This window comes from Scyliorhinus canicula, chromosome 3 (assembly GCF_902713615.1).
Source record: "Scyliorhinus canicula chromosome 3, sScyCan1.1, whole genome shotgun sequence".
NCBI lineage: Eukaryota > Metazoa > Chordata > Chondrichthyes > Carcharhiniformes > Scyliorhinidae > Scyliorhinus > Scyliorhinus canicula.
Genome location: NC_052148.1, coordinates 275,180,404 through 275,205,602, shown reverse-complemented (window position 1 = coordinate 275,205,602; position 25,199 = coordinate 275,180,404). Strand labels below are relative to the sequence as shown.

The 25,199-nt window shown below is 46.7% G+C and overlaps 1 protein-coding gene across 2 annotated transcripts in view; it reads left to right on the top strand.

The window, feature by feature from the left end:
- The first annotated feature begins 11,062 nt into the window (after positions 1–11,062).
- Positions 11,063–25,199, top strand: part of LOC119963571 (ubiquitin-conjugating enzyme E2 D2-like) — a 55,543-nt gene continuing 41,406 nt past the window's right edge. The window contains exons 1-3 of one of the 2 annotated variants that reach the window (XM_038792895.1): positions 11,063–11,357; positions 18,007–18,070; positions 25,163–25,194. In XM_038792895.1, the coding sequence (XP_038648823.1) occupies positions 11,334–11,357; positions 18,007–18,070; positions 25,163–25,194 (120 nt within the window). In that variant the 5' untranslated portion in view covers positions 11,063–11,333. The remainder of the gene's footprint in view (positions 11,358–18,006; positions 18,071–25,162; positions 25,195–25,199) is intronic. The other variant, XM_038792896.1, reaches the window with a different exon arrangement.

The window sequence follows — 25,199 nt, the reverse complement described above, 5'->3', positions numbered from 1 at the left end:
TCATCTGTATCCCACTAAGTTCCATGACCTGCTTAGCTAGGACTACACATCTACACCCCCCCCCCCCCCCCCGGCCCCCTCCACATAAATTAACTTCACTCCAGGGAATCTCCAGCAATCAAAACACAATCACATTGACTCTTTAGAACAAAGAACAAAGAAAAGTCCAGCACAGGAACAGGCCCTTTGGCCCTCAAAGCCTGCGTCGACCATGCTGCCCATCTGAGTTGTGCTTTTCACTTTCAAACGCTACACTGAATTCAATCATGATGCGATCACTATTTGATAAATGTGCAATTCGGCCTTAACCCAGGCTTTTAAAAACATTATTGCAACAGATAGATAATATATAGCACTTTCTACATTCATCATACTATCTGTGTTTCTCTGTGTATTTCTATCTGTGCCTCTATATCAATATATCTGTATATCTATATGTGTCTCTATATCTGTGTCTACATCTGTATCTTATCTCTATCTCTGTAAAGTAGCATTTGGTGAAAATTTGTCTGATGGAAATAGGCGAAGACGATCTTGATTGGTGATCACAGGAAAATCTGAGATAAAGTTCAGTCCATTTCTAATTCATCCATTGTGAAAGATCCGACATCCCCCAATTTCAGCGTGTAATTGTTTCTTTTTAAAAATAAATTTAGAGTACCCAATTATTTTTTTTTACAATTAAGGGGCAATTTAGCGTGGCCAATCCACCTAGCCTGCACATCTTTTGGGTTGTGGGGGTGAAACCCACGCAGACATGAGGAGAATGTGCAAACTCCACACGGACAGTGACCCAGAGCTGGGGTTTGAACCCGGGTCCTCAGCGCCGCAGTCCCAGTGCTAACCACTGCGTCACATGCCACCCCGTGTAATTGTTTCTTAAATAATTCCATGGTTCCTCCCTTTTATAACTTTACCTGAAAGTTAACTTGAGTCAAGTGTTAATTACTCATTGTATGTAGAAGTAACTCATGCCATTATTTTAAATTTACCTCCCTCCTAGTTTCAATTTGACCTGCTCTTAGAATGTAATTTTGGGATCACAGATTAAGGTTTCCAATTCCTTAACTTTGCTTTTATCCTTAACTATTTTATTTTATTTTCAATATTAAAATTACCAGGTGTGTTACAAAGTCACATTTCAAAACACATTCTTTTCTGAAAGACCCTTTGGCAACTTTCAAAGATGTGCAAAAGAGTTTTCCTAATATCCTGACCAACACAGGATATTCCCCATGGCTCAGTGCTGGGAACACTGCTTTGCTTGATCTATATTAATGACCTAGACTTGGATGTACAGAGCATAATTTCAAAATTTTTGGATGACACATAGCTGGGAAATATTGTGAGATTGAGGAGGATAGTGTAATAGATTTAAAGAGCGCAGTGGCAGGATGGTGGAGTGGGTGGTCGCACAGCAGACAAAATTACGTGCAGAGAAGTGTGAAGTCATACATTTTGATAGGAACAGCGAGGAGGGCAATATGAAATAAAGGGTTCAATTCTAAAGGGAGTACAGGAGCAGAGAGATCGGGGATACAAGTGCACAAATCTTTGCAGGTGGCTGAGTAGCTTGTGCAAATGATTTGAAAAGCAGAAGGGATCCTGGGCTTTTTAAATAAAGGTATGGACTATAAAAGCAAGGGGGTTATGATGAATCCAAGTAAAACACTGGTTTGGCCTGAACTTGAGAAATGTGTCCAATTTTGGCCGCCACACTTTAGGAAGAATGAGAAGGGATTAGGCAGAGTGCAACAAAGATTTACAAGTCTGGTTCCAGGGAAGAGAAACTTCAGTTATGTGGATAATTTAGAGAAGTGGGGCTGTTATGCTTAGAGAAGAGGAGGTTGAGGAGAGATTTGATACTGTTCAGAATTATGAGAGATCCAGACAGGAAAGTTGAGAGAACTATTCCCATTAACAGAAGGCTCGAGAAGCAGAGGGCATAGATTTAAAGTGATTGTCTATTTCGCCAATGTGAGGAAAATCTTTTTTTACACAGTAAGTTGTTAAGATTTAGAATGCACTGCCTGAAAGACTGGTGCAGGCAGGTTCCACTGTGAGTTTCAAATGGAATTGTGTTGTGTTAAGACCCTGGATCAGATGCCAGCATTTATTGGGATACCATAAAAGAACACCAAACACATTCCTTTTAATTTGTAAAACTGTGAGGATAGGGTATATCACTCCAGGAGTGATTCTACTGACAAATAGGGATATGTTATATTGAAATAAGATTTATTGTCAACACAGGATTAAACTACATTAACATCACAGAAAATAGCTCACAATTAAAAGTTAAATAATTCTTAACAATAAGAGGAAAAACTTTAACTTCTAACTGATACGGCAGCATGGCGGCCTAGTGGTTAACACAACCGCCTCACGGCGCTGAGGTCCCAGGTTCGATCCCGGCTCTGGGTCACTGTCCGTGTGGAGTTTGCACATTCTCCCTGTGGCTGCGTGGGTTTCGCCCCCACAACCCAAAAATGTGCAGAGTAGGTGGATTGGCCACGCTAAATTGCCCCTTAATTAGAAAAAATTATTGGCTAATCTAAATTTTTTTTAAAACTTCTAACTGATACTTTATCTCCAATTAAGCAAAGCTCACCACAGGTCAAAGCCACTTATAAATAAAGTTAACAAACACTTGTTGACCTCTGTATAGAAGTAAATTGGAAAGACTGCTTGGAGAGGGAGAGAGAAACCCTTTCAAATACCAGCTATACCAGGGGTGGGCAAACTACGGCCCGCGGGCCGCATGCGGCCCGCCAAAGGTTTTTATGCGGCCCACCAAGTCATTTAAAAAAAAAATTTTATTTTTTTTTAAAATTTTTTTTTTAAATAAATTTTTTTTTTTAAGGTTAATGGGGGGTGGGGGGGGGGCTGTTGGGTTACTTACTGGTATAGGGTGGATACGTTGACTTGAGTAGGGTGATCATTGCTCGGCACAACATCGAGGGCCGAAGGGCCCGTTCTGTGCTGTACTGTTCTATGTTCTACATGAGGCGCCCAGAATCATAACCGGGTGAAGTAATTATTTTACTTAATATACTATGCGGCCCTTTAAAATTGTGAATTTCTGAATGTGGCCCTTGCATGGAAAAGTTTGCCCACCCCTGAGCTATACGTTCTGCTGTCTTTGGCAGACTAAAAGCTAAATTGCTTGCTACAGACCTGGTTCCTCCCACTAATTACATCATCTTTATCCCACTCAGATCCCATGTGCTGCTTACCTAAATCTTAACAATCAAATTATCTACTCTCCAGGGAATCACCAGTAATTATAACTACATTTCAATAGGCCTTATATAGGCAAACAATTACATGGTTGGAATGAATGATGATCTCACTGTTATGGCATCTTAATTGCACTTTTTTCAACCATAGATTCTGGATATCTTAACCTAGATTCTTTAATGATATTACTCCAACAGATATATATACCTGAACTCGGGCTTTCAAAAAACATTTCTGCAACGGATATAAAATACAATATATATAACAATTTCTTACATTCATCACAGTTAGTAGTTGAAGGAAAAATGTTCAGGGCTATGGGTAAAGTAGGAAGTGGGACTAGTTTAATTGCTCATTCAGAGTGCTGCCATGAACTCAGCAGGCCGAAGGGTTTTCTTATTGACTGTACCCATTATTTGATTCTATAATCCTTTGCCCTCAACTAACATCGCTGCACTCCCGCTCTCCCTCGCGGGGAGAGTTCAGACGATCAAAATGAACGTACTGCCCAGGTTCCTCTTCCTGTTTAGATCCATTCCGATCTACATCCCCAAGGCCTTTTTCAAAGCGCTGGACAAACTCATCATGGCGTTCGTATGGGGGGGTAAAAATGCTAGGATCCCAAAGAAGGTCTTACAAAAAACAAAAACCAGGGGAGGGTTAGCCCTCCCGAATCTACAATTCTACCACTGGGCAGCAACAGCCGAGCGAGTAAGGGGATGGATCCAGGAGCCAGAAGCTGAGTGGGTGCGTGCGGAGGAGGCCTCCTGCATGGGAACCTCCCTCCGGGCCCTCGCCATGGCAGCACTCCCATCCCCACCCAAAAAACACTCCAGCAGCCCAGTGGTGACAGCCACCCTCCAATCCTGGAACCAACTGCGGCAGCAACTTGGCCTGACCAAAATGTCGAACAGGGCTCCCATCTGCAACAACCATAGGTTCAAACCAGCACTGACCGACGCCACCTTCAAAAGGTGGAGGCAGGACGGGGGGACACTGACAGTCAGGGACCTATACACGGACGACAGGATCGCAACACTGGACGAACTGACAGAGAAATTTCAGCTAGCTGGGGGGAACGAGCTACGGTACCTGCAGCTCAAAAACTTCCTACGAAAGGAGACAAGGACGTACCCACAACCGCCACGACAGACACTACTGGAAGACCTACTGGACGCAAGTATCCTAGAGAAAGGGAACTGTAGTGACATGTATGACCGACTGGTAGATAGGGACGACACCGTACTGGACGCAACAAGGAGGAAATGGGAGGACGACCTGGGGATGGAGATCGGGTGGGGACTCTGGAGCGAAGCACTGCATAGGGTCAACTCCACCTCCACGTGCGCAAGGCTCAGCCTGACGCAACTAAAAGTGGTACATAGAGCCCACTTAACAAGAACCCGTATGAGTAGGTTCTTCCCGGAGGTGGAAGACAGATGTGAACGGTGCCAAAGAGGCCCGGCCAACCACGCCCACATGTTCTGGTCTTGCCCCAGACTCGTGGAGTACTGGACAGCCTTCTTCGAGGTAATGTCCAAAGTGGTGGGAGTGAGGGTGGAGCCATGCCCGATAGTGGCGGTCTTCGGGGTTTCAGAACAGCCAGATCTATTCCTGGGGAGGAGGGCAGACGCCCTTGCCTTTGCCTCCCTGATCGCCCGCCGTAGAATCCTGTTTGGCTGGCGGTCAGCAGCACCGCCCAGAGCTGCGGACTGGCTGTCCGACCTCTCGGAATCTCTCCAAATGGAGAAAATCAAATTTGCCATCCGAGGGTCGGACGACGGCTTCCACAGAACGTGGGAGCCATTCATGCAACTGTTCCGGGACCTATTTGTGGCCAATGTACAAGAGGAAGAATAGTCGGGGGAAGGTAGCGGGAGGGGGGGGGGGGCTACAGGTCCGTTACGGGGGTTCGATGGCTAGCTAAGGCCCAAAACCAAACTAAATAAACATGTTGAGGGGGGGGGGGGGGGGGGGGCGCAGTTACTACTACGAAGATGCTTACCTGTAAATATGTATGTTAATTTTTGCGTGTTTGTTTTTTTTCTTTTTTCTTTCTCCTAACAATTTGTAATTTGTTCAATATAAAATATGAAAACTGAATAAAAACATTTATAAAAAAAAAACTAACATCGCTGAAATATATTATCTAGTTATGTATCCCACTGCTCTTTATGGGACCATGCTGTGCAAAATTGACAGTCATGTTTCCTACAGTACAAGAGTGATTACATTTCAAAAGAATGTAATTAGCTGTAAAGTGCTTTTGGATGTCCTGAGGTTGTGAGAGGTGCTATAGAAATGTCAGGTCTTTTTTTACAATGAGAAAATCAACTATAAAAGTGCCACCAGTTCACCTGTAGTTGGTGCTGTGACATAGGTTTCCAAAGCAAATCATTTCTCTGCTTCCTGAACTAACACCACATGTTCAGCTCCTCCAACGTACTCTCCTTCTTTGATGGGCCCTATAAATTGGGATTGGCAAACCTACTCACTGTTTAAATATTTTAGCCTACAAAGCATTTAGGAAGTTGTTTGTGATTCAGAAAATTGTAAAAGTTTCATTGTTGTGGAATCTCTTATCCACCCATTTTGTGGCCACACTGTCTAAGTAACGATGGACAGATTTCTTCCATAAATGACCATGAAATGCAGCACCGCCAACCACATTGCAACTGTTACCGATTTGCTTTCAATCTCAATTGTCACAACAGCAATTGGTTAGGACGTCAAAATTGCTACAACAACAACAAAACTTAGGTTTCTGCAGTGCCTTTAATGTAATGAAATGTCCCACGGTGCTTCACAAGAGCATTATGAAACAAAGTATGATACTGAGCCACATGTTAATAGTGGGGAATACACAAATAGCAGGGACACTAAATCAGTATTTTGTCTCCATTTTCCGGTGGGGGACAACAGTTACAGGCAATGCAGAGATTTGCATTCAATCTCAGGGAAAGGGAGGAATTTACAACAATCATCATCAATAGGGAAAAAGTACTGAACAAACTATTGGAATTGAAGGTAGACAAGTCCACGGAGCCTGGTGGCCTACTTCCTAGGGCATTAAAGGAAGTGGCAGTGGAGATAGTGCATCTATTGTTTGTAATATTCCAAAATTCCCTGGATGCAGGAAAGGGTCCAGTGAATTGGAAAAATGCTAATGTAACACCCTTTTTCAAAAAGGGAGGGAGGCAGAAAGTAGGATACACCAGTTAGTTTTTAAAACATTTTTTCCAATGAAGGGGCAATTTGGTGTATTCAATCTATCTTTGCATCTTTGAGTTGTGGGGGTGAAACCCACGCAAACACGGGGAGAATGTGCAAACTCCACACGGACAGTGACCCAGAGCCGGGATCGAACCTGGGACCTCGGCGCCGTGGAGCAGCAGGGCTAACCCACTACGCCACCGTGCTGCCCTATACACCAGTTAGTTTAACGTCTGTCTAAATTTGCAGGTGACACTATAATAGGTGGGATAGTAAGTTGCAATAAAGGAATAGACATTTACAGATGGATAGGTTAGGTTAGGTGACTGGGCCACAATTTGGCAGATGGCGTTTAACATGGATAAGTGTGAGGTTATCCATTTTGGTCAGTGTGGTGAATGTGATTCACACCGGATTATAATCTGTATATACATGTGTCTATATTGTAAGTGCAGTTGCACTACCTGACCACCAGGGGGAGTAGCTCTGGGAATGCTCGAGAATTGTACTGGGCTTCTCCCTTGGCTCCGCCCAGGACTCCTCCCCCGGAGCTGCGGTATAAAGATTAGTGCCACATGGTCAGCCGGCCAGTTCACCGAAAGTTCAATGGCTAACAGGCTGGCTCTGTTGTGAGTATATTAAAACCGCTATTCTAAATCTACAAGCACGTGTCCGTAGAATTGTTGGTTCCAACAGTCAGAAAAATGGAAAAGCAACTTATGATCTAAATGGAGAGAAACGTCAGAGTGAGTCGGTGCAGAGGGATCTGTGTGTCCTTGTGCATTAATTGCAGAAAACTAGTAAGTGGGTGCAGCAGGTAACAAGGAAGACAAATGAAATGTTGGCATTTATTACCAAAGCAATAGAGTATTGTTGGTCTTGCTGAGTTAGTGTGTTTAACACTCCTCCAATAGAGGCAGTGTGCTTAACACTCGTTTGGCTCTGTTTCTTATTTCTATGCTCTGGAGTCGCCAGGTACCGTAAGAGACACCGTCACAAGTGCTAAGGTCAAGTTCAAGTCAATAAAGTCATACACCGATTAGTAAGTCCAAAACAATTAGAGTTTATTATAACAATTATAATAAATACTCATGCACACGCTAAAAGACTAACTTACTTCTACTATTAAACGACTAATACTTATCTAAGTAGGAACAAGCAAGGTCAGGGAACAAGGCCTTTGTTCCTTTCTGGTCTGCAACTTCTGTTCGCTAATAGTCGGCAAGAGTACAAGCAATGCCTGGGTCACGTAGCGATCGTTGTTTTGGCACTTACTTATAGATGGCTGCTGCTCAACGGCCGGTGATGAAAGACAAGATCTGGAGGCTGGAGTCGGAGGCCGGAGATAGGAGGCAACAGGAGACAGCAGGCCGAACCATGTGCGGGACCTTCTTTTTATAGGTCCCCAGAGGTCCGTGCCCCTTGGGGTGGGCTCTCTCTCACCTGCTGGGGATCGATTGGGTCTTTCCCAATCGATATGAATCGAACCCCCCTATCCTGGGGTCGTTTCTCGATGGCTGGGGCGGTTCCTAGGGCTCATTGTCCTGGTTCCTCTGGCGCCATCCTGGCTGGGTAGCTATAGAAAAGTATCAATCAATACTTAAATGTATCTATTGTATCTGGGGCTGTCCCGGTATCACCTCATTAGTATGCAGATCGTTTTCCCATTAACATCGCTGCCTGGACTCTGCAGCTGTGGGGAAACCGGTTTTTACGAGTGTCTCACTGTTGAAAGCTTCTGCAAGCTGTTTGTCCTGGACTATGTCCGTTTTTCCCTGCAGTCTTTGCAGTTCTCCATTTTGTATACTGGTGTCCATTTTAGATGCCTACAGTATAAAAGTAAGGAAGTGTTGCTGCAACTGTATCAGGTATTAGTGAGACCGCACCTGGAGGACTGTGCACAGTTTTGGTCCCCTTATTTGAAGAGGGACGTAGGTGCATTAGAGACAGTTCAGAGGAGGTTCACTCGATTGATTCCAGAGAAGAGAGCTTGAACAGTTTAGGACTATATTCTCTTGAGTTTAGAAGAATGTGTGAAGATCGAATTGAAGAATATAAGATGATAAAAGGTATGAATAAAGGAGACGTAGAGTGGATGTTTCCTCTTGTGGGGCATTCTAGAATAAGGGGTAGCAGATTTAAAATAGAGATGAGGAGAAATTACTTCTCTCAAAGAATCGTCAATCTGTGAAATTCGTTACCCCAGAGTGAAGTGGATGCTGGGACATTGAGTAAATTTAATGAGGAGCTTGACAGATGTTTAATTAGTAATGGGTTAAAGGGTTATGGACAATGGGCAGGAAAGTGGGGTTGAGGCCGAGATGAGATTAGCCATGATCGTATTGAATGGCAGAGCGGGCTCGAGGGGCTGAATGGCCTACTCCTGTTCCTAGCTCTTACGTTCTTATGAGGCGATATTAGATCAGATGACAAAATGCTTCGTCAGAGTGGTCTTAATGGACGAAAACAAAGTACAGGTGTGGAGAGTTTGGGGCCTAGTCAACTGGCCGAGAGATTAAAATTTAGGATGCACAAGAGGCCAGAATTAGAAGATCACAGATATTTCAGTGGATGGTGGGGTTGGAGAAGATTACGTAGATAAGGAGGGGCAGGGCCAGGGGAGGAATTTTAAAATCAAGGCATTGCTTGACTGGGAACCAATTTAGGTCAGTGAGCTTGGGTGTGGTACCTCATGGAATATTTGAAGTGAATAAAGAATGATGTATTTAAGGGCCTTATATAGGCAAGCAATTACAACTCAGTAAACAAGGGATAGGACTGTAAGGATATGCTGATTGGGTTCATAGAATTTACAATGCAGAAGGAGGCCATTCGGCCCATCGAGTCTGCACCAGCTCTTGAAAAGAGCACCCTACCCAAAGTCAACACCTCCACCCTATCCTCATAACCCAATAACCCCACCCAACACTAAGGGCAATTTTGGATACAAAGGGCAATTTAGCATGGCCAATCCACCTAACCTGCACATCTTTGGACTGTGGGAGGAAACCGGAGCACCCGGAGGAAACCCAAGCAGACACGGGGAGAACGTGCAGACTCCGCACAGACAGTGACCCAAGCCGGAATCGAACCTGGGACCCTGGAGCTGTGAAGCAATTGTGCTATCCACAATGCCACCGTGCTGCCCTGGGTTAGATGCAGGATAGGTGGAGCATAAATACTGTGTGTGGTTTTGAGCTATAAATTCCATGGTGGGGATTTTCCCGATCGCCACGGCATGTTTTCGGAAAGTGGAGGCAGTTCCCCATTGGCAGCTATCGGGATCTTCCGGGTCCTGCTGAACTCTAAGGCATTTTGTAAGGCTCACCCACCCCGGCGGGCGCTGAAGATCCCACCGCCCGGAAGGGCTGGAAAATCCCAGCCCATGTGCAATACGGTGCAACTCGACTCCTGAGACTCCTTCATTTTCTGAGTCCAAGGTGGGAAAATTATTGGTCAGTGGTATGTGGTCAGTGACTGGTCAGTGGTATGTGGTCAGTGACTGGTCAGTGGTATGACGACACATTGGGCGGGATTCTCTAATAATGGGGCTATGTACCCATGCCGGCCTGAAATCCGGTGCCAACGACTCCGGCGTCAATGGTCCTCGAAAGTGAGGAATTCTCACCTTTCTAGGGGGCTATGTTGCCACCGGAGGCGACCCCACTGCTCCAGCCTGCGGGGAACAGCCCGCGCCGTGTATTTCCGCGCATGCGCGGAACAGCCGGCATATTTTCACACATGTGCCGGGGTTCCCTTCTCTGCGCCGGCTCCCGGGCAATATGGCGGAGCCCTCAGGGCCCGGCGTGGAGTAAAATAGGCCCCCACGGAACCAGCCCGCCCGCTGATCGATTGGCCCCGATCGCGGGCCATGCCACCCTCCAGGATGGCCCCCGCACACCTACATTCCAGGTCCCGCCGTGTGGAGGTGAGGAACCCACCCCGGCGGGACTCGGCCAAACGCGTAGGGCACTCGGCCCATCGGGGCCCATCGGGGCCCGGAGAAATGCCGGGGGGGGGGGGGGGGGGGGGGGGGGGGGCGCTGTTAATGGCCCTCGACCAGGATCCCGTGGGTGCCTGAAAAACGGCGCTGGAGAATGGTGCAACTGGCGGCGGGGTGAATCCCAACCATTATATTGTATCGTTAGTTATCTTTACTATGTTTTGTTAACTAATTGAGTATTAAGTAAAAAGAACTCACAAATATAATTTATATTACTGAATAAATTAGTTTCTCTTGACAAGAAGACTACTGTTCATCTCATCAACTGGGCTGGTTGAAAAGAGTAATATATGTATAGAGTATATAGTAATACATATAATGCACAAAGTAATGTAACAAGTGGTCAGTGACTGGTGAGTGGGACCGGTTCTGCGCAGACTCACTGAATGTTACTTGTGGGGCAGCAGCTGCTCTGGGAGGGGCGTGCGCGTGCCAGTGGGGCGTGCGCGTGCCCGCGCGGGAATGGGCAGGGCGGGCTCGGTGACGTGAGCGGGTGGCCCCGGAGATCTCGCGCGGTCTCAGGCTGCCGGGATGTATCCCTCCGCCGCGCTGTGTCAATGGGGCGGCGCGGACTCTTTCTTCGGCGGAGGGATCTGCGGCCCTGGGGGAGGGGAATGTAGTTCCGGCGGCCGCCATCTTGTGCCGACAATCCGAGTCCCGGAGGCCGGCAGCGGGGAAGTGAGAGCGAGGCGAGGCCGGCAGCGGGCAAGCGGAGCCGGGGAGTGGCCGGCAGCAGGCAGCGAGCAGCGGAGCCCGGCAGTGGGCAGCAGGAGCGGACCGGGCGCCCGGGGGGTGGGGAACAGGCCGCCGCCTGCCTGCTCTCAGCCTCCTTTCCCACTGTTCCCCCGCCGCCGAGCGGCTGAGGCCCGCCCTCGGGATGGCGCTGAAGCGGATTAACAAGGTAACCTGGCCGGGACGGCGCCTCTACTCCCTCACACTACTCACTCTGAGCCGGGAACAGCCTCTGGACCGCGGGGTGGCGGCGACATTCCCGGGGGAGGCCAGCCCAGGGACTGGGGCCTCGGGCTGGGCTCGGAAACTGCGGCCTGTCCTCCGGCTGGGGCCTCAAGATGGCGGCCCAGACTCTCCACCAGCAGGACATTCTCCCCCTGTCCCTCCTGGGTGCCCCCCTACCCTTCCTGGGTGCCCCCCTACCCTTCCTGGGTGCCCCTACTCTTCCTGGGTGCCCCCTACTCTTCCTGGGTGTCCCTACCCTTCCTGGGTGCCCCCCTACCCTTCCTGGGTGCCCCCCTACTCTTCCTGGGTGCCCCCTACTCTTCCTGGGTGCCCCCTACCCTTCCTAGGTGCCCCCTACTCTTCCTGGGTGCCCCCTACCCTTCCTGGGTGCCCCCTACCCTTCCTGGGTGCCCCCTACCCTTCCTGGGTGCCCCCTACCCTTCCTGGGTGCCCCCTACTCTTCCTGGGTGCCCCTACCCTTCCTGGGTGCCCCTACCCTTCCTGGGTGCCCCCCTACTCTTCCTGGGTGCCCCCCTACTCTTCCTGGGTGCCCCCCTACTCTTCCTGGGTGCCCCCCATTCTTCCTGAGTGCCCCCCTGCTCTTCCTGGGTGCCCCCCTGCTCTTCCTGGGTGCCCCCCTGTCCTTCCTGGTTGTGCCCCCTCTGCTCCTCCTGGTTGTGCCCCCTCTGCTTCTCCTGGTTGTGCCCCCTCTGCTCCTCCTGGTTGTTCCCCCTCTGCTCCTCCTGGTTGTGCCCCCTCTGCTCCTCCTGGTTGTGCCCCCTCTGCTCCTCCTGGTTGTGCCCCCTCTGCTCCTCCTGGTTGTGCCCCCCCTGGGTCCCCCCCTGCTCTTTCTGGGTGCGCCCCCCTGCTCTTTCTGGGTGCGCCCCCCTGCTCTTTCTGGGTGCGCCCCCCTGCCCACACTTGAGTGGTCTGGACAGCTGGTTCCTGATGCAGAGTGAGGCCAGCAAACACGGGTTCAATTGGATTTATTTATTGTCAATTGTACCGAGGTACAGTGAAAAGCATTTTTCTGCCAACAGCTCAACAGATCATTAAATACATGGGAAGAAAATAAAATACATAATAGGGCAACACCAGGTATACACCAGCGTCGGATGAGGCAAACAGGTTGTAGTGTTAATGAGGTCAGTCCATAAGAGGGTTATTTAGGAGTCTGGTGACAGTGGGGAAGAAGCTGTTTTTGAGTCTGTTCGTGTGTGTCCTCAGACTTTTGTATCTCCTGCTTGATGGAAGAAGTTGGAAGAGTGAGTAAGCCGGGTGGGAGGGGTCTTTGATTATGCTGCCCACTTTCCCCAGGCAGCGGGAGGTGTTGATGGAGTCAATGGATGGGAGGCAGGTTCGTGTGATGGACTGGGCAATGTTCACGATTCTGAAGTTTCTTGAGGTCCTGGGCTGAGCAGTTGCCATACCAGGCTGTGATGCAGCCAGATACGATGCTTTCTATGGTGCATCTTTAAAAGTTGGTAAGGGTTAATGTGGACATGCCGAATTTCCTTAGTTTCCTGAGGAAGTATAGGTGCTGTTGTGCTTTCTTGGTGGTAGCTTCGACATGGGTGGACCAGGACAGAATTTTGGAAATTTGCACCCCTAGGAATATGAAACTGCTAACCATCTCCACCTCGCCCCTTTGATGCTGACAGGGGTGTGTACAGTACTTTGTTTCCTGAAGTCAATGACCAGCTCTTTAGTATTGCTGGCATTGAGGGAGAGATTGTTGTCGCTGCACCACTCCACTCGGTTCTCTATCTCCCTCCTGTATTCTGACTCGTCGTTATTCAAGATCCGGCCACTATGGTCGTATCGTCAGCAAACTTGTAGATGGAGTTGGATCCAAATTTTGCCATGCCATTGTGTGTGTACAGGGAGTAGAGTAGGGGGCTAAGTACGCAGCCTTGCGGCGCCCCGGTATTGAGGACTATTGTGGAGGAGGTGGTGTTGTTCATTCTTACTGATTGTGGTCTGTTAGTCAGGAAATCTAGGATCCATTTGCTAGTGGGGAGCCAAGTCCTAGGTTTTGGAGCTTTGATATGATCTTGGCTGGGATTATGGTGTTGAAGGCGGAGCTGTAGTCAATAAATAGGAGTCCTTGTTGTCGCAATGCCCTATGGATGAGTGTAGGGCCAGGGAAATTGCGTCTGCTGTGGACCGGTTGTGACGGTATGCGAATTGCAGTGGATCAAGGTGTTCTGGGAGTATGGAGGTGATGTGCTTCATGATCAAGCTTTCGAAGCACTTCATTACGACTGAAGTCAGGGCCACCGGCCGGTAGTCATTGAGGCACAGTGAAGCAGGTGGGGACCTCGGAGTGGAGTAGGGACAGGTTAAAGATGTCCGCGAACACCTTTGCCAGCTGGTCCGCACAGGCTCTGAATGCACGACCAGGGAACCCGCCCGGGCCCGTCGCCTTCCGAGGGTTCACTTTCAGGAAGGCCGATCTGGCTTTGGAAGCTGTGATGGTGGGTTATGGGCTGCTGGGGCACTCGACAGTGGATTGTTGGTTACCTGCTCGAACCGTGCATAGAATGGATTGAATTCATTGGGGAGGGGTGCACTGTTGCCGTAGATGCTGCTTGGTTGCTTTGTAGCCCGTTATGTTGTTTAGTCCTTGCCACAGAGAGTCTGCCTGTGACTTTAGCTTGGTTTGATATTCTCACTTGGCATCTCGGATGACTTTGCGGAGGTCGTACCTGGATTTCTTGTATAGGTCAGGGTCGTCTGACTTGGAACGCCTCAGATCTGTCCTTCAGTAGGGAGTCAATCTCGTGATTGAGCCATGGTTTCCGGTTGGGGAACGTACCTACTGCTTTCTTTGGCAAGCAATCGTCCACACGTTTGCTGATGAAGTCTGTGGTGGTGGTGGCACACTCATTTAAGATGGTCGCTGAGTTCTTAAATATGGACCAGTCCACTGTCTCTAAGCAGTCACGTAAGAACTCTTCTGTTTCCTCGGACCGGCACTGCACGACCTTCTTAGCTGGATTCTCCCACTTGAGTTTCTGCTTGTATGCCGGGAGAAGGAGCACCGTCTTATGGTCTGATTTCCCAAAGTGCGGTTGGGGATGGAATGGTAGGCGCCCTTGATTTTTGAGTAGCAGTGGTCAAGAGTGTTGTCGCCCCTGGTGGGACAGGAGATGTGCTGGTGGAATTTTGGCAGTACACTCTTGAGGTTGGCCTTGTTGAAATCTCCGGCCACGATGAACAAGGCCTCCGGGTGTTCTGTTTCGTAGTTGTTTATAACTGTGTACAGTTCGTCCAGCGCCTTCCTCACTTCTGCCTGGGGTGGGATGTAGACCGCTGTGATAATTGCTGAAGTGAACTCGCGTGGAAGATAGTATGGGCGGCACTTTACGGTCAGATATTCCAGGTCCGGGGAGCAGTGGGTCGTCACATCCAAGCACCAGGAGGAGTTGATGAGGAAGGACACCCCTCCACCCTTTGCTTAGCCTGATGACGCGGTGCGGTCCACCTGGTGAATTGAGAAGCCTTCAGGTTGTATGGCATCCGGTGAGGAGGGGGTGAGCCATGTTTCTGTGAAACAGAGCACACAGCAGTCTCTTACTTCCCTCTGAGATGGAAGTCTGGCGTTAAGATCATCCAGCTTGTTTTCGATCGCTTGGACGTTTGCCAGGAGTATGTTGGGGAGAGGGGTCTTGAAACCGTGTTGCTTCGGTCTAACCTGCAGACCGCTGCGTTTCCCTTGCCTCTTCGGTCGGCGTCTGCGGCTGGATGATCCTGGGATCCGATGGGAGGAGTCTGACCTTGTGGAACGTAGGTGGTTGCGACTGGCGGGGTCCAAGGCGCTGGCGGGGACCAGGCCGCTGGTTACGTATTCGGGGTCGCGTCTGGCAGGGTCCCGGGCGCTGGTTGAGGGGTTGCTTGGGGGGGGGGGGGGGGGGGGGCATGTTTGCGATCCGGGTGGGTCCTGGTGTTCTGCGGGTACGGGTATACCTTGCAGCGCGTTCGGGTCCTCGCGTGGGGTCTTCGCCATTTCGGGGGTCCTGGGTCGTGGGCGGGCTGTACCGGCTGAGGTTATTCATGAAGGCCCCGCTTTCCCACCCTTCACTCTGCGGTGTGGTGATCCTCAGGTTAAATCATCACCAGTCAGCTTTTCCCCTCAAAAGGGGAAACAGCCTCGGGTCATCTGGGACTGTGGTGACTTAACATCTGAAAAACAAATTTGCAATCTAAGTATTGTGAAACCATTATGAATGAAATTTTGTCCATGGATGCTTCAGTCCTCATAGAATGTTTAGACCACCGTCATAAAGTACTGCCTGAGAGTGAACTCCATAGTGTTTGTTTTCTGCAGGCTGATAAGATTTTGTCCAGTGACATTGAACAATTTGAAGAGCCATCTGAAAAAAAAAAAATCATCCCTCAAAGGACATTCGGTTGTTGCCAAATGCATAGTGGTTACATTGGAGTCAGGTTCAGTTAACCTCATCTGCTGTCATTGTTAAAGTACAGAGCTTTTGTTAGATTAGGCAAATAGCTAGTTGGTCAAGGGATTATAGATTGGATGGTTTTATGGCACTGAGATTAGGATTTTGGATTAACGGTGATTTGAAACACTGGCATTAATATAGAAGAATGTTCACAGCAAACATCTGATCATTTCTAATTGAAAACAGCCCCAAATTGGAATGACTTATTTATTTTGACTTGCTTTTGTACAAGCTGGTTACTCATACAAGCAATTCATTCAGTGTGAAATTAGTTAAGCGAAAGCATCAAATAATTAATCTCTATTATTTTCCTATACAAATGCAAGTAATCACAATTTGTGCTAAGCAGGATAATAGAAAAGGAGAATTATGGCATAAAAATGAGGCTAGCTTACTGGCTTCTCTGAAAGTATCCCAAATTACTAAGCAATCAAAGAACCAGGAAGACGCACTTCGGCAATACAGTGCTGTACCTTGCTAAAGGAGGTGACAAAAGTACGGTTGTGCAAAATAACAAGAAACAGGAGCAGGAGTCTGCTATTTGGCCCTTTGAACTTCATCATTGAGTAAGGTCATATACTCCCTTCATGCCCAGAATATGGCAATCTCAGCCTTGAATACCCTCACTAGTAGAGAACTGAAGATTCGAAACTGAGTGAAGAAGTTCTTATCTCAGTCTGAAATGGTCAACCACTTATCTGAGGGAACAGTTTCTAGTTTTAGACTCCCTAGTCAAGAGAGCATCAACCAAGCTTTCTAAGAATTCTATACATTTCAATGAGATCACCACTCATTCTTCTAAATTCCAGAGAGTATAGGCCCATCTTGCTTGACCTATACTGATGGGACAGCTGCTCATCATGGGAATCAATCTAGTGAATAAAACTTCACAACAAGCCACATGGGGATATGATCAAAATGTAGGCTTTAAGGTGCAACGTCAAGGAGGAACAGTTTAGAACTTCAGAGAAGTTTACGGATTGAATATAGGGAGATGGAGAACCTAGTGGCATGGTGTAACGACAACAATCTCTCCTAAGTCAGTAAAACTAAGGAGCTGGTCATTGACTTCAGGAAGCAAAGTATCGTACATGTCCCTGTCTGCATCAATGGTGCCGAAGTGGAGATGTTAACAGCTTCAAATTCCTAGGTGTGCACATCACCAACAATCTGGCCTGGTCCATCCATGTTGACGCTACAACCCAAGAAAGCATAACAGCGCCTATACTGCCTCAGGAAACTAAGGAATTTCGGCATGTCCAGATTGACTCTTACCAACTTTTACAGATGCACCATAGAAAACATCCTATCTGACTGCATCACAGCCTGGTATGGCAACTGCTTGGCCTAAGACCACAAGAAATTTCAGAGAGTCGTGAACACAGCCCAGTCCATCACGCATACCCCGCCTCCCATCCATTAACTCTGTCTACACCTACTGCTGTCGTGGGAAAGCGGGCAGCATAATCAAAGACCCCTCCCACCCGGGTTATTGTCTCTACCAACCTCTTCCACCGGGCAAGAGATACAAAAGTCTGAGAACGCGCATGAACAGATTCGAAGATAGTTTCTTCCCCGCTGTTACCAGATTCCTGAATAGTCCTTTCAAACCCAACAACTGGAAATAAGAACAGAAAATGCTGGGTAAACCCAGCAGGTCTGGAGAGAGAGAGACAGAGTTAACATTGTAAAAGGATCATTTAGGTCCAAAACGTGAACTCTGTTCCTCCATAAATGCTGCCAGACCTGTGAGTTTACCCAACATTTTCTATTTTTATTTCAGACTTCCAGCATCCACTGGAAAATTTGCGTTTACTCAACTACCGGATGCTAGTTGAGGTTTAACCAGTGATTCAGAAAGGTCCAGCATAGCTTTGTTGCTGTGAAGGAATTCAGTCGGCATCAGCAGAAAAAACAGTGACCGTGAAGCTGTTGGATTACTGTAGATTGTGTATTTTGTGCGCACCTTTGTATTACCTAATTGTCACCAGTTATTACCTGATTGTCACCATTTGCAGAGTGTCCCATTTGCAGAGTGTATGTTTGATTTGGATGTTGGCACAGCCAAGATTGTCATTCCACATCTGATCCATGAAACTTTAACTTGGTTTTCATTTTTAAATCTAGGAACTCCAAGATCTGGCTCGTGATCCTCCAGCACAATGTTCTGCAGGTCCAGTTGGAGATGACAGTGAGTATTTTAAATAAAATGGTTTGGAAATATAAATGCTTCTTAGTGTTCTTTGAGTTCCATTTAAAATGGATATTGCTGGTCTGTATGAAGGAAACATCAAAAGCACATCAGAGCATTGGCATGATTGCATCAGGTATTCTTCACTGTCCATTTAGCTGTCAGCGGCAGCTGTCTGCCGTTTGAATGCAGGTGTTGTTTGGTTTCCAAGCTTCGCTAAAGAATAGTTGTTTTCTCTTAAAGGGTTCGTGTCGAAACTTTTTAACAATCCGGGTTGGGTTTTGCTGTTTAATCAACATAGTTACCTTGCTGAAAAAACCTTGGTTTTAAGTAGATCTTTCTTTGGCCTTGGCAACCATAGTGTTGAATTATTGACATTATCAATCTTAACAATAACGATCTCTAGATACATGTGTTTGGTAAACCTGTGTTGGATTTTGTCCCAGTGAAGCTACCTGATTCTGTTATGGACTATTTCTGGATGTATTGCCCTCCTTTCCACAGGACAATATAGGAGTATTTGAACCAATTTGCACCCGTTTTATGTAGACAAAATAAATTAGTGATGTTATGACCGCCTAGGTTAGTGCGTGGTCAATTCCAGCCTCACTTGACCCAGAGTCGCAACACAATTGAAATTAAGAAATATTTGTTAGCAAAACACCCAAAGTCTTTGGCTCTTGGCTGCCCAATAACCACAGTTACCAGGTTTGTAAATGTAAACAATAAATGTTATTAATAACAATAACTATGATTAAATAGGCAGAAAATACAACAGGTTAATTATTTAATTCTTACCCCCCCCCCCCCTCTCCCGCAGTATTTTTACAAATGGGGTGTGTAGCACATCCTCAGTATATCCCAAAGAGCTTCATGCCCAGTGAATTATTTGAAAACATAACTAGTGATACAAGGATTAATTCTGAGCTTCTATAAGTGTTTTCAATAGAGTGCCCTGGACTACCTAACAATAAGGTGAAGTACTTAGGAGAAGGAGTAGGCCATTCTGCCCTTCGAGGTTGCTTTGTCATTCAAACAAATCATGGCTAATCCTCTATCTCATATTTCCCTTCTTTCCCCATATCCCTTGGATATAGTACTGGAGGTTAGTGAAGCAGTATTTAAGATGGCTGCTTGGTGGCACAGTGGTTATGGGCTTCATGCTGGCTCAGTGGTTAGCACTGATGCCTCAACGTCAGGGACCCGGGTGACTGTATGGAGTTTGCACATTCCCCCGGGTCTTCAAGTATCTCCTGGGTGCTCCGGTTTCCACCTATAGTCTGGGGATATGTAGATGAGGTGGATTGGCCTTGATCATTGCGTGGGGATAGGGCAGGGGCCTAGGTAGGGTGCTCTTTCAGGAGATTGGAACAGACCTTTTTTTTAAATTTAGTGTACAAATTAATTTTTTTTTTTCAATTAAGGGGCAATTTAGCGTGGCCAATCCACCTAATCTGCACATTTTTGGGTTGTGGGGGCGAAACCCACGCAAACACGGGGAGAATGTGCAAACTCCACACGGACAGTGACGCAGAGCCGGGATCGAACATGGGACCTCGGCGCCATGAGGCTGCAGGGCTAACCCACTGCGCCACCGTGCTGTCCTGATTGGAGCAGACTTGATGGTGAAATGGCATCCTTCTGAACTGTTTGGATTCTATGGTTTTGGGTTATTGTACAAGGTGTTTAGTGTTTGACCATGTTGGTTTATGCCTTTTGTTTCCGACCCTACCAGCACAATAGAGCACCAGGTGGATTTCATTCTGTTGTTTGCCACTTCAACCGTCCACAAATAAGAGTAGTCCCTGAGAGGACTTCATGTAGATTGTCACCTCCTCGGGATTAATAAACTATTCATTGCAAGCTTTTGGGTCTGGACACATTCTTAAGCAGTCCATGAGCCAATTATCTTTCAGCTGAAAAAATTGTTATTGAGAAGCGCCAGAGAGGAAGTTTAGTTTGTAGTGAACCTAGATGTGAAGTTCAGAATATTGAAGCCCGGAACATGTTTACATTGGTTATCTGAGACTGAGGACTTGCATTTATACCACACCTTTAATATAGCACAACTTGTCCAAAGTTCTACTGAAACATATCAAACAAAATTTATCTCTCTGAGCCACATATTGGGAGACATTGGATCAATGACTGACATTTGATCAGAATTCGGTCTTGGAAGTGCAGAGGTTTGGAGAGGGAATTCCAAAGATGGGACGCGTAATTGCAAGCAGAGTAATCTGTTTGGATTTGACCACATATACTGGTTAATAAACAAGTTTGAATTTTGATGAGCTTGGATAATTCTACAATCTTTCCGTTATAGGGACGACTGGGGTGGTTGTGATGGACAGAAATCTGAACCAGCCATTCTTCTGTGATTTGTCTCAGTCACGTTTTGTCAGTAAAGATCCTGGGCAAAAGAGACATTAGGCAGCTTGGTGACTTTGTTTAGTTGGTTGCAGAAATAAATGATTCTGAAGTTACGAGTTCAAAGGATCAGCTGACAGTGTTGAATCTTTCACCAATGGATCTGCTGATGCAGGATTATAGGATATCTTTGAAAGCTATAGCATTACATAGGGTTTATGTTATCAAAAAATAGAAAGGTTCTTGGAATTGATTGAATATGATGCAACCTCCGGGTCTGTGGACGGATGCCCTAAGCAGGGTTAATACATCCTCACCAAGTGCCAGCCTGACCCTGATACAATTCAAAGTAGTCCACCTGATGTTTGAATGTTCTAATACTCTTAACTATTTTAGTCCCTTTTATTGTACACTTGAATTTAGCATTTAGTTTGACATTGGTATCATTAAGGAATTTTTAACAATGCACTTAGAAAAACATAGTATGATTAGAACAGGTCAGCGTGGTTTGAACTTGGGTCCTCGGTGCCATGAGGCAGCTGTGCTAACCACTGTGCTGCCCTTCAAAAGGCTTTTTATAAGTTATCATGCAAAAGGTTAATACACACGATCAGGGCCCATGGAGTTCAGGGGTGATGTATTAGCACGACTAGAGGATTGATTAATGGAAGGGGAGTAGGGATAAATGGTGCATTTTTAATTTAGCAGACGGATAGGTGGTGGAGTCCTGCAAGGATCAGTGCTAGAGCCAAGGCTGTTTGCAATCTATGTTAATAGATGAAGAAAGTAATGTATCTTCAGTTTGCTAATCATAGAATTTACAGTGCAGAAGGAGGCCATTCGGCCCATCGAGTCTGCACTGGCCCTTGGAAAGAGCACCCCACTTAGCCCACACTTCCCAACCTATCCCAGTAACCCCCCCCAACCATGATAAGGTTGGGTGTACATGCAAGCTGAGAGGGGGGCAGTGAGGGAAAAATGGAGGTGAAGCTGCTGATCAGCCAAGATATTGAATGGTGGAGCAGGCTTGAATGACCACATGGTCTTTTCCTGCTCCTATTTGCTATGTTCACTGATCATGTAGATTTCTGTGAACAAAATTGCTGAACTTTATTCTTTTAGATCCAACTTGTGACAGATCCATCTAGATGGCAAACATGACCTGGGGCTGGATTCCCCGCCGCGCCACGTTTCTGTTTCACCCCGCCAGCGGAATGCTCCGTTACACTGGCTAGTCAATGGGTTTCCCATTACCAGGAACTTTTGGAATCTGAGGAAACTCCGGTGGAGGAGCTTAAGGGCTAGTGGGAAAACAAGCTAGGAGGAGAGATAGAGGCGGGTCTGTGGGCGGATGCCCTAAGCAGGGTTAATACATCCTCATCATGTGCCAGGCTTAGCCTGATACAATTCAAGGTAGTCCACCGGGCACACATGACGGTGGCTAGGATGAGCAAGTTTTTTGGGGTAGAGGACAGGTGTGCGAGGTGCGCGGGAAGCCCAGCAAATCATGTCCACATGTTTTGGGCACGAAGCTCAGAGGGTTTTGGCAGGGTTTCGCTAAGGCACTGTCCACTGTACTCAAAACATGGGTTGTGTGTTGGGGGAGTGAGAGTGAGAGAGATGCAGCACGGTGGCGCAGTGGTTAGCATTGCTGCCTCACGGCGCCGAGTTCCAGGTTCGATCCCGGTTTTGGGTTACATAAGAACATAAGAACTAGGAGCAGGAGTAGGCCACCTGGCCCCTCGAGCCTGCTCCGCCATTCAATTAGATCATGGCTGATCTTTTGTGGACTCCGCTCCACTTTCCGGCCCGAACACCATAACCCTTAATCCCTTTATTCTTCAAAAAACTATCTATCTTTATCTTGAAAACATTTAATGAAGGAGCCTCAACTGCTTCACTGGTCAAGGAATTCCATAGATTCACAACCCTTTGGGTAAAGAAGTTTCTCCTAATCTCAGTCAGAAATCTACTTCCCCTTATTTTGAGGCTATGCCCCCTAGTTCTGCTTTCACCCGCCAGTGGAAACAACCTGCCCGCATCTATCCTATCTATTCCCTTCATAATTTTTAATGTTTCTGTCCGTGTGAAGTTTTCACATTCTCCCTGTGTTTGCGTGGGTTTCGCCCCCACAGCCCAAAGATGTGCCAGTGGATTGACCACGCTAAATTGCCCGTTAATTGGGAAAAATGAATTGGGCACTCAATTTATTTTTAAAAATAACAGAGTGTAGTTACTAACTCGGAAAACTGTCTTTAATGGGGCGTATATTCAGCACAAAGACAGGATAACAATAGAATGTATCTTTGGGTAAAGATCACAGATCGTTCTATTTTTACAGTGGGAAATGCATGGATCAAAACTGTAGAAGCTTTAACTTGCTGCTGCCTTGAACAGTTTGGACACTGTTGATAGATATTGTCCAAATACATTGGCACAGGAAAATGAGCAACCTGGTATTGCAGCCCAAGTGATTTGCGTGACGTCACTGAACCCACATCTAGGTTCTCACTTAATTTAGGTTTTTTTTTTGGAATCAAAGAAATAAAGCTGTGAACATGTATGTTTTTCCTCGTTCTGTAAATGTACTTCAGCTCCTCTTTCGAATCCTTTCACCTGCCTGCCTTCCATTTCGAACAGTGATCTGTGGTGCTGTTTTAATGGCACTTGGGAGAGGAATAGTTACCTCTCTGGTTTAAAGCTAAGGCAAATAAAGTGCCTCCAATCCAGAGTTACATGATGCAGTTATGATGAGGCTCTTTGTGATAGTGTCTAGTTTTATTTCTTCCCCCTTTAGTTGATGGCTCCCTCTTTGTGGAGTTCATGGAATGTGGAAATGAAACCTATGATCAGTATCAACAGTGCAATTTCTATTCATATAGTCATAATACAGGTAGTGTCTCAAATCTGGCTCTGAAAACTGGAGTTGTGCCATGCATGAATTTTAATTCTTAACAAATGAGTAAGAGAACTTACTGACTTGTTTGGCTGGGTGCTGTAAAACACACTCTGCCCAACTCCAAAAACCGACTAAACCTGAAATTCGGCATGGATTCAGTCCCAAGTCACCAGTTTTTGAGAACGTCTCTGTGCCACAGAAGGAGGTCATTTTGCCCCTTCACTCAACGCCAGCACTCAGTAGAGTGCTGCCAGTTCCATTGCTCTGCTCTATCCTTGTAGTCCTGCAAATTTATTTCCTTCAAATGTTCATTCAATTTCTTTTTGAAATTATTAATCATCTCTACTTTGACAACCTCATAGGCAGTCAGTCTGCCTGCAGTGAAACAAAAACGTTCTTCCTCACATGCTTCCTGTATCTCATGCGCAATACAGCTTTTTATTGTCTACCTTGTCTAAACCTGTGAATCTTGTACACTCTTATCAAATCTCCCCATAGTCTCATTTGTCGCAAGAATAACCCCAGCTCCTCCGGCCCAACTTTGTAGTTAAAATCCCTCATCCCTGGAACCATTCTGGTAAATCTCTGCATCCCCAAAGACCCTCTTGTCTATCCTTTTTTTAAAAAGAGTTCCCAATTCTTTTTTTCCAATTTGGGTGCAATTTAGTGTGGCCAGTTCACCTACCCTACACATCTTTGAGTTGTGGGGCGAAACCCATGAGACACGGGGAGAATGTGCAAACTGGGGCAGCAGGGTAGCATGGTGGTTAGCATAAATGCTCCACAGCTCCAGGGTCCCAGGTTCGATTCCCGGCTGGGTCACTGTCTGTGTGGAGTCTGCACGTCCTCCCCCTGTGTGCGTGGGTTTCCTCCGGGTGCTCCGGTTTCCTCCCACAGTCCAAAGATGTGCGGGTTAGGTGGATTGGCCATGCTAAATTGCCCGTAGTGTCCTAATAAAAGTAAGGTTAAGGGGAGTGTTGTTGGGTTACGGGTATAGGCTGGATACGTGGGTTTGAGTAGGGTGATCATGGCTCGGCACAACATTGAGGGCCGAAGGGCCTGTTCTGTGCTGTACTGTTCTATGTTCTATGTTCCACACAGACAGTGACCCAGAGCCAGGATCGAACCTGAGACCTGAGCAACATGAGGCAGCAGTGCCACCGTGCTGCCTCTTCGCATCCTTCCTATATGTGATAACCAGAACTGGATGCAATGCTCCTGTTGCCTAACCAATGTTATCTTTGGAACATTTGAAAATAGATGCTAGGAAGTCTTATCTTTTGTAGATTTAGTCCAAGCACATCTCTGCTTTCTGTATTTGTGGTGCTGATACTTGATTCTGACTGCCCGGTTTGACCTGTCTTTGGGAGTGCAGACTGATAATCTGTTTCTTGGTGTGACTTTGCAAGGTTGGGCTTTAAAGTGTGACGCGTTTTAGCGTCTCAGTCGTAAATGGTTAACCATTCAAATTCTAAGTGGATTCATAAATCTAAATTGAAACACATTAGACATTGACTGTTTAAAATATTTGCTGATACTGTTCTGGGTGGCTAGGAAAGATGATCCCTTTTGGGACATGCCTACCCACCATTTGGAGAATGTGTAATGACTCAAGTTATTCTAAACCAGGGGTACTGGCTTTCAGACTATTGCATGTTTCAGTAATGTGTGGTGTGCAATTTTCCATCCCTGTCTTTAAATATTGAATGTAGGATACAACTATACAAACCAATTGGTTGTTTTCCTTCACTTCTCTATATTGGCTAATGGAACAGTCCAAACTGATTTGTACTTTATACTAATTGCCAGTATTTCTTTCTTCTTAGTGTTTCACTGGCAAGCCACAATCATGGGACCTGTAAG